This window comes from Malaclemys terrapin, chromosome 1 (genome assembly GCF_027887155.1).
Source record: "Malaclemys terrapin pileata isolate rMalTer1 chromosome 1, rMalTer1.hap1, whole genome shotgun sequence".
NCBI lineage: Eukaryota > Metazoa > Chordata > Testudines > Emydidae > Malaclemys > Malaclemys terrapin.
Window position 1 is genome coordinate 311,029,705 of NC_071505.1, and position 12,739 is coordinate 311,042,443.

A 12,739-nucleotide genomic window follows, 5' to 3' on the forward strand; every position below is an offset into this window, starting at 1 on the left:
TCCAGAACTTACCTTCACCCTGGGACATTCCCAAGAATGGAACTGTAATTGAGGTATACAAAACCTATTTCTGGTCATTTTTAGAGATATTTAAGACTCCTTGTAAACCCTTAACAGTTGAACTCATGGTTACCAAGATATCTGGCTTTACAGGGAAGAGATACAAAAATAGACTCAATAAAGAAAATCTTAAAACTCTCTAAAATATTTCTAAAGTTTTAACACCATTCAGCTGGAATGACCTGCATAACTCACGTATGGCTTTATCACTCAAGAGCAATATGCCTAAGTATTTCATGTTGGTGAATGTCACCGCAGTATCTTAGTATTGCCGTAGCATCTGAGCACGAATTTCAAATTCACGCTGATAAAATCTTTTGCCATGTCACACCATACTATATTAATATATATCCACACATACCATAATATTCTATACATGCACACATTTTATATATATTATTGATTTTCTTAATGGATTTCTATACATTAATTCTCTTTTAGCATGGCTTTTCGATATCTACTTACCACTCTAGAGTGAATTTCTTTGGCATACAAAGGGAATAAGAATTCTGACTCTCCTTCCAGTCGAAGTCCCTCTTTTGTAACTTGTAAATGTCCCATCCCAGTCTGTGGAGAAGATGAAAGAGTAATGTGTGCTTTATTCTTACTGTAATTTTTATTTCCTTTTCATTTAAGTTGGATCATTATATAATTATATATTTTTTTCTGACTATGTTATTAATGAAGATAACTGCACTATAGGACTTAACAGTTTGGTTAGCACTTCAAAATTCTCCACTGACTTCCAGACAATTCATCTTAGGACATGAGATATTTTTATAACCAGACATCCCAATACCTTTTATTAATAATGTCTTTTGAGGAAAAAAGAAAAAATGTGATGTAAGAAAGAAAGTTCTTAGTGTAATTGATTTTTGGATCTTGAGATACTTCATCAGCAAGAACAGGAAGATGCCTGGGTAGGAAGAAAAAAATAAACTAAATTCAAAAGTGAATATGTATTGCCCATGTTTACACATCTTTTGTGCTTACTTTCCAAGAACATGTGAACAATTTATTTTTGCATATACTAATACTCACATAGAACAAAACTTTAAGATCCTATGCTTGAGTATTTGCTCTGTTGTTGGTATATTTTATTTGGAATGTGACACTGCTTCACACACAACAGGGGGAGAGACTTTGTGATTTTCTTTTTCATTTTTAATTCTTCTTTTCACTTCGGTCCCTTTGTGAACACTCCAGCTCTCAGCATCTCTCAGGATTCACATTTCCTTCTCTCTTTGCCAACTCCTTCAGTCATTTCCCCCATTTTCCCCCATCTCTTAGGTCCTTCCTCATTCTCTGTCATTCCTTTCATCTCAGTTCTCAGCCAAATGAGTCTGTTGGTCCAGGTTCCTCAGTACCCAAGATTGATGGTGGTGGGAGGGATAGGCTCAGTGGTTTGAGCATTGGCCTGCTAAACCCAGCATTGTGAGCCCAATCCTTGAGGGGGCCATTTAGGGAACTGGGGTAAAAATCTGTTTGGGAATTGGTCCTGCTTTGAGCAGGGTGTTGGACTAGATGACCTCCTGAGGTCCCTACCAACCCTGATAGTCTATGATTCTATGATAACAATAGAGCTGAAGGAACCCTGATATTCTATGATTCTATGATAACAATAGAGCTGAAGGGTCAAATGGTGGAAAGCTAAAAGTGATGGAAATAGCTCTCTCTCTCTCTCTCTCTCTCTCCATGATGGTTTACCCTATTATAGGGCCTGAACACCATCACGAATATTCATGCTAAAGCCCAGCATTCCATGCCCAAATTTAATTTCCTCACCCACATAATAATGGCGTACACTTATCCTATAGATTCATAGATTCATAGATTATAGGACTGGAAGGGACCTCGAGAGGTCATCGAGTCCAGTCCCCTGCCCGCATGGCAGGACCAAATACTGTCTAGACCATCCCTGATAGACATTTATCTAACCTACTCTTAAATATCTCCAGAGACGGAGATTCCACAACCTCCCTAGGCAATTTGTTCCAGTGTTTAACCACCCTGACAGTTAGGAACTTTTTCCTAATGTCCAACCTAGACCTCCCTTGCTGCAGTTTAAACCCATTGTTTCTGGTTCTATCCTTAGAGGCTAAGGTGAACAAGTTCTCTCCCTCCTCCTTATGACACCCTTTTAGATACCTGAAAACTGCTATCATGTCCCCTCTCAGTCTTCTCTTTTCCAAACTAAACAAACCCAGTTCTTTCAGCCTTCCTTCATAGGTCATGTTCTCAAGACCTTTAATCATTCTTGTTGCTCTTCTTTGGACCCTTTCCAATTTCTCCACATCTTTTTTAAAATGCGGCGCCCAGAACTGGACACAATACTCCAGCTGAGGCCTAACCAGAGCAGAGTAGAGCGGAAGAATGACTTCTCGTGTCTTGCTCACAACACACCTGTTAATGCATCCCAGAATCATGTTTGCTTTTTTTGCAACAGCATCACACTGTTGACTCATATTTAGCTTGTGGTCCACTATAACCCCTAGATCCCTTTCTGCCGTACTCCTTCCTAGACAGTCTCTTCCCATTCTGTATGTGTGAAACTGATTTTTCCTTCCTAAGTGGAGCACTTTGCATTTGTCTTTGTTAAACTTCATCCTGTTTAACTCAGACCATTTCTCCAATTTGTCCAGATCATTTTGAATTATGACCCTGTCCTCCAAAGTAGTTGCAATCCCTCCCAGTTTGGTATCATCCGCAAACTTAATAAGCGTACTTTCTATGCCAATATCTAAGTCGTTGATGAAGATATTGAACAGAGCCGGTCCCAAAACAGACCCCTGCGGTACCCCACTCGTTACGCCTTTCCAGCAGGATTGGGAACCATTAATAACAACTCTCTGAGTACGGTTATCCAGCCAGTTATGCACCCACCTTATAGTAGCCCCATCTAATTTGTATTTGCCTAGTTTATCGATAAGAATATCATGCGAGACCGTATCAAATGCCTTACTAAAGTCTAGGTATACCACATCCACCGCTTCACCCTTATCCACAAGGCTCGTTATCCTATCAAAGAAAGCTATCAGATTGGTTTGACATGATTTGTTCTTCACAAATCCATGCTGGCTGTTCCCTATCACCTTACCACCTTCCAAGTGTTTGCAGATGATTTCCTTAATTACTTGCTCCATTATCTTCCCTGGCACAGAAGTTAAACTAACTGGTCTGTAGTTACCTGGGTTGTTTTTATTTCCCTTTTTATAGATGGGCACTATATTTGCCCTTTTCCAGTCTTCTGGAATCTCTCCCATCTCCCATGACTTTCCAAAGATAATAGCTAGAGGCTCAGATACCTCCTCTATTAGCTCCTTGAGTATTCTAGGATGCATTTCATCAGGCCCGGATGACTTGCAGGCATCTAACTTTTCTAAGTGATTTTTAACTTGTTCTTTTTTTATTTTATCCGCTAAACCTACCCCCTTCCCATTAGTATTCACTATGTTAGGCATTCCTTCAGACTTCTCGGTGAAGACCGAAACAAAGAAGTCATTAAGCATCTCTGCCATTTCCAAGTTTCCTGTTACTGATTAACATATTGATACATATTAATGGTATTTAACTCATTATCATACCCATCACTTCTTGCTTAAGCAGCTCTGCAGTTATTACTTCCATGTTCCTGCAGTTGCAATTTACCATTAGTTTTCAGTTCCTACCATTGAGCAAGCTATTCCTAGTTCCCAAAATCTGAGGGTAACCATTAGGCCATTTATCTATGCCAAAGGTTGCAGGCCTACTATACTTATGCTAACTTGCTTAAGCTAATGTTTTACAGGATATAGGCCAGTAGGTTCCTTGCATTACAGCTGAATATAATAAAGACTAAGCTAGCTATATGGGTTACAACAGAAAGTAGACATTAAAGGCAAGCAGTCTAGCAGATTCCATACATTCACCGTTTGAGAGCTCTGAGCCAGTCAGAGATCTGGAGGAAAAGGTTATAAATACAGGAACTGGAGGCTCTGGACTCAGTGGCTGATTGACACTGGACAAAGATGTGTCTGCTATGTGGGCTGGGTCCCAATACCTGTATCACTTTGGATACGAGCTACAGATTCTCTGTCTTGCTAGAAAGAAAGGAGACAATCAACTATTAGTTCAAGCACTGGGATTTGCTACTGGCTTCAAGGATCTTCTCAGGGAATATTTATATTGCAGTTACAGTGAGACTGCAGCTTATATAGACATACCCGACCTAGTTTTAATCTAGCTAGCTCAAGTACCAGAGCAATGAAGCCATGGGAGCACAGGCTTTAGCACAGGCTAGCTCCCCAAGTAATTACCCAGGGTTGTGGGCAGGCTTGCACAACCCATGCTGAAATCTGTGTTGTGGAGTCTTCACTGTTACCAGTACCCGAGCTAGATAGATTAGAGCTAGCTCAGGTATGTCTACACAAACTGAATCAGACCCTCTCACTGCAGAGTAGACAAAGCCTCATGGTTTTGCTGAGGAGATTCTGAAGTGCTTGGAGGAGAACTGAGAGGCTGCCATCCTCCTCAGTTTCTGGAGAATCCAGGTGACATGCTCATTTTGAGGCCACATTACTGAGACTGAGAAATCAGCTCTGTGACAATATTAGAGGGGAATCTGTATGAGTGCACTAAGGTAAAAATAGGCATATATTCTGTTGAAACCTTGCACTGAAAAATATGTAAGAGCAACAAAGTGGAGAAGTCTGTATAAAGATACACTGTAAGCCAGTGATCGCTACTCACTGGCCAGTATGTCAATAAAGTCCTCACCAGTGGCAGTATTTCAGTCCTTTTCTTTAGCATAGGTTTATTGTCTCTCAAACAAAACAGTTCACCTAATATCTAAATCGGGTGTGTTTCCTTTTCCCATAGCCACCTGCAGGTCTCTATAGCTCCTAGTGTACCAAAACTTAGGCTTTACTACAGGAGACTCTCACTATAGGTCTCTCCTGTTTCCAGGCTCTTTCCTGACTGAACTGAGAACATTCATTTACATCTCCAAGCAGCCCGTCATATGATTTGGTCTCCTGGCCCCATTCCTACATGGGTCTGATGATAATCTCCCTAAACATCTGTTCCTAAAGGGGCCACACCTCAGAACACCAGTAAGTTTACTGCTTAATAGTTTTGTTTAGAAAGTTATTGAAAAGTATTTCAAATAATGTTTGCAAATATTTGTGTATGTATTACATTTTTGTTCACTAATAAATTATATGGTATGCTCTCTCTGAGGATGATTTACAGCTGTTACCAACACCTATATTCAGGGTTTGATGAGCCATATCTCTGAGGTTTATTCTATGTAATATTTCTTCCCCTCCCCCGCCTGAAATGACTGAGACAGACAGAACTCTGGCCTGTGCTTCAGCAAAGAGTTAAGCTAGAGGTCCAGGAAAAAGGGGAGTGTAATTAGTCAAACAAAATAGTTCCTCATAAACCCTCCTTGTCTGTTACATTGCAAGAGATCAGGGTTACAATACAAATGTGCTTATGGCAGAAGAATCAGTGCAATAAATAATTGTTCATTAATTGCTGTCAGTGTCTTCTGTGCTACTCAAAATAAACAGAAAGACATGATCAACATCCCAGGGGCTTTAGTTTCAAAGGCATGATTCTGATCCCACTAAAATCAATCATAAAAGTCTTGCCCTTGACTTAAGTGGAAGTAGGATCTGGTTATACATTAGATAATGCAGTTCCGTACAAACACATAATATACTAGTAGACTAGAAAAATCCCTAGATATTGCAGATGTCAGGGTTTTCTTGTAATGTTACACACTTATTTTATTGGGATATATTTACAGGTTTCCCAGAAGAATAAATTTGAATGCTCTTTTAGGTAAAGATAGTAACAAATAAAAACCGAAAATGAGATATGGCAAAGAAGATTTAAGGTATCAATATAGTGCATTGAAAGAAAATCAGACAAGTTGAAAGCAAGAAAATATTTAAAATAAATAAATCTGGGACTAAAAATGAAGATATGTAGAAAGAAATAACACTGGAATTAGCTAACTGTAAGGCTGCAAAAGAATGAGAGAAATAAGGAAAATTCCAATATTATGAAATATTGAACAGCAAGGTACAAGTTCATGTTGGTCACAGATTGTGACTATTACTGCAGCAAGAAATAAGAGAGATGATTAGAAAGCAAACTGAGTTATCAAGAGATATCCTCAGGCAGATAAAGAAAACAAACACTGATGGCAAGTCTGAAATTGTTGTTGCAATACTTCAAGATGAGGGACCAGAGGCAATGAACTAACTTTGCTACAACAGTAATACAATGAGGACATACAATAAAATTATAAACTGTTCCTGAAAATCCTACTGCATAAGAAATTGACACAATAATGCAAGAATTCATGAGGCATTATTAACTGCACCTGGACTTAGCAATTATTTATCAAAATGCTCCTCATATGTGGAAACAATGTAATAAAATCTGCAGGTTTTCTAGAATAAGCCAGAACTATCTCATAATGCTTTATATACTATAAAGGTCTGTAGATGCAGAAAATACAGGAAGGATTTATATGGAAAAACTAATTAAAAATACAATTTTACTTCTTCCTCATTTTCAAGTTTCATTTGAAGTTAACTCTTTGTAATTTTAGGGAATATAAAATTTCTATTTATGTGTTTGGGGCAAGATTTTCAAAAGTGACTGACCTATCCTAATTTGTGGCTGTTCAACTTGAGATACATTAAAACAACCTGATTTTCAAAATGTGCTCAGCCCTTTCTGCAGTATTTGTTCACACAACGCACAGTCAACCTGTGGAACTCCTTGCCAGAAGATGTTGTGAAGGCCAAGACTATAACAGGGTTCAGAAAAGAACTAAATAAATTTGTGGAGGATAGGTCCATCAATGGCTATTAGCCGGGATGGGCAGCCTCTGTTTGCCAGAAACCGGGAATGGGTGAAAGGGGATGGATCACTTGATGATTATCTGTTCTGTTCATTCCCTCTGGGGCACCTGCATTGGCCACTGTCAGAAGACAGGGTACTGGGCTAGATGGACCTTTGGTCTGACCCAGTATGGCTATTCTTATGTTCTTATGTAATCAGACGCCATTAAGGCTTCCAGGGTTGAGACCTAAAAATTAAAATACCGCAAATCATTTGTCTGTTTTCAATATCTTGGCATTGGTACATGCCTGGTTTAGAATCAGGGCACCTAGTATCTACCCCAGTCTTCCTTGTGTTTCTCTCCTAACTTATCTTTCATTATTGTAAGTACATGTCATGCACACTGTAGAGCTCATATGGCTTGTTTCTTGTTTCCCTGGTGATTTTCTAGTTTTAGTAAATCCCCATGATCTTTCAGAGTACAGATTATTGCACAACTTTTAATGAGACACGTTCTGTTGCTAAGATGCTTTCATTTCATCCCTTTATTATCTGTTTATTTTAGAATTTGTTTTTAATAGAGTTGTATGAAATATTCATAATCGAATTTGGAATTATTAAAATTTGAACATTGATTTGTTTCCATTTCAAAACTATGTATTCTCTCTAAATATCAATACTAAAATGGGATTATTTTTGTGGAAGTGGTCCCACTTTAAGCAAAATTATTTTCATTGTGAAAACATGAAATGTCACAGTTTTGAATAGTTTCTCAGCCAAATTGTAATTTTAGAAATATTTTAGGGGGTGAAAAATATCTGTGAAACAGAATTATGAAAAATGTCTCACGGTTTTTTCTGCAATTGCACACAGTTGTAGTTTCTAATTTCAAACCACAGCCCAGATCCTTCAAACAATATACAGTACTCACATTAGAAAAGTTATGCACTTGTGAAATCATTTGCAAGATTGGGTTCTGAGTCCCCCTAAAAGTTCACTACTTTCTGCTAGTGGTTTCACCACTAACTGGTGTCTTGCATAGTATAATATATATACACTTCATCAACATGTATTCAAAATCTGCTACATACAGTATCACTCCTTCATTTGTACACTGTCTGAGGAAATGTACGGAGGATACAATCACCTTTTCATCTGTTTTACGACCTGACCATTTCAAATAGCTCCAGGAGTTGATAATCCATTTGGTACAGGGTCTGGACCTGAAAACTTCAACTTTTAAGGAAAAGACACCACAGAAGTTCAACATCATTGAGTTCAAAGAGGGAGTAGGGGTGAGAGAGAGTGAGAAAGAGACAGAGAGACAGACAGAGACTTCTCATTAATGATGGCCTACTGGTTCTAGCTAAAAGCAACAGAGGGTCCTGTTGCACCTTTAAGACTAACAGAAGTATTGGGAGCATAAGCTTTCGTGGGTAAGAACTTCACTTCTTGCATCTGAAGAAGTGAGGTTCTTACCCACGAAAGCTTATGCTCCCAATACTTCTGTTAGTCTTAAAGGTGCCACAGGACCCTCTGTTGCTTTTTACAGATTCAGACTAACACGGCTACCCCTCTGATACTTGGTTCTAGCTAAGCGCTTCTGCTTCGTTCCACCCTGAATCCCAGAATCAAATAAGAAGATAGATCATTTTTACCAGGTGCCACCATGGAGATGCCAGTATTTTCTAACTCACCTTACTCCTGGCTTATTGATGATGATAGCAGCCAATGAAATTGAGTAGTTCCAGAGCACATTAGACCTTCCTATTGAATAAGGACATCAAAAAATAGACCTTAGGTGAAAGAAAGCCTTCTCTGGTATCTATGTGGTGAATTACAACCTGTCATAGGAAAGTACCAATTTTATCTTGGGGATAAATATTCCTTCTAATCAGTTAATAGATTCATAGTTTCTATGGCCAAAAGGGACTATTATGATCATCTAGTATGACCTCCTGCGTAACACAGGCCATAAAACTTTACCAAAATAAATCCTAGAGCATATCTTTCAGAAAAACATCCAATCTTGATTTAAAAACCGTCAGTGATAGAGAATACATCTTGACCCATGGTAAATTGTTCCAATGGTTAATTACTCTCACCATCAAAAATTCACATCTTATTTCCAGTCCGAATTTGTCTAGTTTCAACTTCCAGCCATTAGATCTTGTTATACCTTTCTCTGCTAGATTGAAGAGCCCATTATTAAATATTTGTTCCCCATGTTCTAGACTGTAATCAAGTCACCCCTTATAACCTTCTCTTTGTTAAGCTAAATAGATTGAGTTCTTGGAGGCTATCACTATAAGACATGTTTTCTAACCCTTTAATCATTCTTGTTGCTCTTCTCTGAACCCCCTCTAATTTATCAATATCCTTCTTGAATTGTGGGCACCAGAAATGGACACAGAATTCTGGAAGCAGTCGGACCAATGCCAAATGCAGAGATAAAATAAACTTTCTACTTCTACTTGAGATTCTCCTATTTATGTATCACAGGATCATATTACCTTTTTTGGCCACAGTGTTACTCTGAGAGCTCATATTCAGCTGATTATCCACCACGACCCTCAAATCTTTTTCAGAGTCAATACTTCCCAGGATGTTTTCCTGAGGTGCAGGAAAAACAAACAAACACACACAAACCACCAGCAAAGCTAGTGACTAAGGGGCATATAGTGGCCAAGCACATCCTTCAGGAACTTAGGATGCTTCAGGTGGTATCAGCTTCTTCCCTTAGATTGTGCTCCTTGCTAACAGTGTTGGGCATTTTGGCTAAGTCTCAGACCCAAATGGAAGATCCTCTGTTTGACGGAGAGGGTATCAGCCTAAAGATGGATAAGATTCTTGAGAAAGTGAAGATTCTTAATCTATTGTTGATCTCTGGGACTCCTTCAACCAGACCAGACAAGGGAGACCCCCCTTGACCTCTTCCTTCCAGAATCACAGACTTAACCTCAGTTGTCCAGCTTCAATTTCAGAAGAGGTAGCCATAACACCAGAAGAAGAAAGGCACTGGAAAACATCTTAGATCAGTTTCATCTTCTGCCACTCATTTGTCTTCTTTAGCAGCAAGACCAAAAATCCGACATGTTACCTGACAACCTAGCACCAGTTCTACCTTCTGACAGTTTCTTTGATGCTTTGGGTAGAATTACTATGGAGTCTAGCTACAATGATCATCCAGTTTGAATATGTGATCCAATTCCATTCTATGCTACCTCTCAGCCCTTGCCCACACATTCCTTTTCAGGCATCCTCTTTATGAGAAAGTATTCAAAGCAAAGGTAGACTCCCTGAGAAAGATGAGGACTACATAAATAGTGCCTCTGCATATCTAATAGAAAGGCTTCTAAGCATGGTTCTTCTTCATACTGAGAAAAAAACAGCCTTCATGCCATCATACACCTACAAAAATTGATTAGGTATTAGCTTAATCAGAAAATCAAGTTCCGCATTCTAACACTGCCTTACATCATTCTTACTCTTTCCTTTCAGGGCTGGTCTTAATTTAAACATTTATATACCTAAGACCATCTCACAGAAAACATTTCATTTTGTGACAGACATGGACACTGTCAGACCAAAACACTGCACTGCATAATTGCATAAGGAATGCTCAGTTTCTGCCTCCTGATAAGTCTTTATCTAGATGTTCCTCATCAATGTAGTAAGGGGTACAAGTGTCAGTTCACCATGATGACCATGACAATCTTTTTACTTGATTACATGATCTTTGTTTATGCACCTTCTAAGCATGGGTCAAGCACATCTCCATATATCCCTCTACACAATGGAGGCTCAACTTCTAAGCATGCATCTCTCAGCAAAGAACTGCACGGAAAAAAAACCCTTATTTTTACCCTTTTGGGGGAGATCAAGTACTCAAAAATCAGGAAAATCCAAATGTAAAGTTTGTTCTACTAAGTAGATCTAGTTCTATAATTGTTGTCTCTTTTCCCTTATTAAATGTTAATCTGAACATATTAGCCTTTACCATTAGTATATCATAAAATATACATATGTGCAATGTGGTCAGTCTACTGTCACTTCAGTTTCAATTTGTAGCATTTCTGGCCTATGGTGTTTTATTATTACAACATTAAGATAGGAAAGCTGTTCATTTTTACATTTAATTTCTAGTATTTATTTTTATTTTACTTAATTTTAAATGTGAGAGCTAAGCATTTTGATAAACAGACTGAAAGCATATCTAGTTTCATTGTATTTTTGTATGTACCTTTATTTCTTCTGCTGAAAAGCAGTTTTGTAAGTTCTTAGAATAATGCCCATCTTGAATAAAAACTAATATCCTTATGTCTCAAACAGGAGGATTTTCTCTAGCATTGTAAGAAGACCTTGTAAAAACTATGCTAAATCAGGGCAAAGGGCTTTTTCTACAATAGTAACAGTAGGTTCTATACTGAAAAAATATATCTAAAAAAAAAAAAGGTTAAAAAAGGTATAGATAAGAAAACCAGTAAGATAATTCACTGAATAGCTGTGACAGGCAGTCAACTCAAATGAAACGGGTTCCTCTTCAGCAGCTATAACAAAATTAGGAAAACGAGTGGCAAGGCATCTACTATTAGAAAGCCAGGGAAAAGGATTTTGTGTGTGCTACCCCATCCCTGAATATTTCAAAATATCCAAATATTGACAGTCTGCACATAATATAATTATTGAAAAAAACTGACAATGAAACTAACTACAGTGTAGTCAGGATGTAGCAGAATGACCATCCAGGGAGCCTCTTTTCTTATACATTTATATCTTGCTTTTAAGTCAAATCCATGGAAAGGCTAAAGCAAGTTTAGATTGAGACATCTATTGTTGTGTCCCAAAGGTACCTTAGTTAATGACTTTATAGATCCAGCTCTTTGTGCAGTATTACTTGTTGCGATTACTATTTTAGGAACTTGCTTGGCAAACAAAGGTGTACTGTTTCATTGAGAAAATAGGACTGTGGGTAGAGTCTGTTAATAAGCAATCAGCAAAAACAGGATTGGTAATGAATCTGATGAGAGCTTGTGTTTGACTCACAATATCTTAGAGCTAAGTATGTGCATGGTGTTTTAACATTGCTGATGCCTCATCTCAGGGTATGCCTACACTACGAAATTAGGTTGAATTTCTAGAAGTTGTTTTTTTCAGAAATCATTTTTATACAGTCGATTGTGTGTGTCCCCACACAAAATGCTCTAAGTGCATTAAGTCAGCGGACTGCGTCCACAGTACCGAGGCTAGTGTCGACTTCTGGAGCGTTGCACTGTGGGTAGCTGTGGGTAGCTATCCCACAGTTCCCGCAGTCTCCGCCACCCATTGGAATTCTGGGTTGAGATACCAATGCTTGATGGGGCAAAAACAGTGTCATGGGTGATTCTGGGTACATGTCGTCAGGCCCCCACTCCCTCCCTCCATGAAAGCAACGGCAGACAATCGTTTCGCGCCTTCTTTCAGCCCAGACGCCATAGCACTGGTATCATGGAGCCTGCTCAGATCACTGCGGCAATTATGAGCAGTATAACCAGCACACACCTTATCCTCGAGTATATGCAGAACCAGAACCTGCCAAAGCAAAACCAGGCAAGGAGGCAACGGCAGCGCGGTGATGAGAGTGATGAGGAAATAGACATGGACATAGACTTCTCACAAAGTATGGGCCCCGGCAGTGTGTACATCATGGTGTTAATGGGGCAGGTTCATGCCATGGAATGCCGGTTCTGGGCCCGGGAAACAAGCACAGACTGGTGGGAACGCATAGTGTTGCAGGTCTGGGATGATTCTCAGTGGCTACGAAACTTTTGCATGCGTAAGGGCACTTTCATGGATCTTT

At 38.9% G+C, this 12,739-nt stretch overlaps 1 protein-coding gene across 3 annotated transcripts in view; it reads right to left on the reverse strand.

Annotated features, from left to right (window-relative positions):
• The window catches only part of SGCG (sarcoglycan gamma), a 186,589-nt gene that overhangs the window by 114,368 nt on the left and 59,482 nt on the right, over window positions 1-12,739 (reverse strand). For all 3 annotated transcript variants that reach the window (XM_054015446.1, XM_054015447.1, XM_054015448.1), the window contains one exon: window positions 526-627. In XM_054015446.1, the coding sequence (XP_053871421.1) occupies window positions 526-627 (102 nt within the window). The remainder of the gene's footprint in view (window positions 1-525; window positions 628-12,739) is intronic.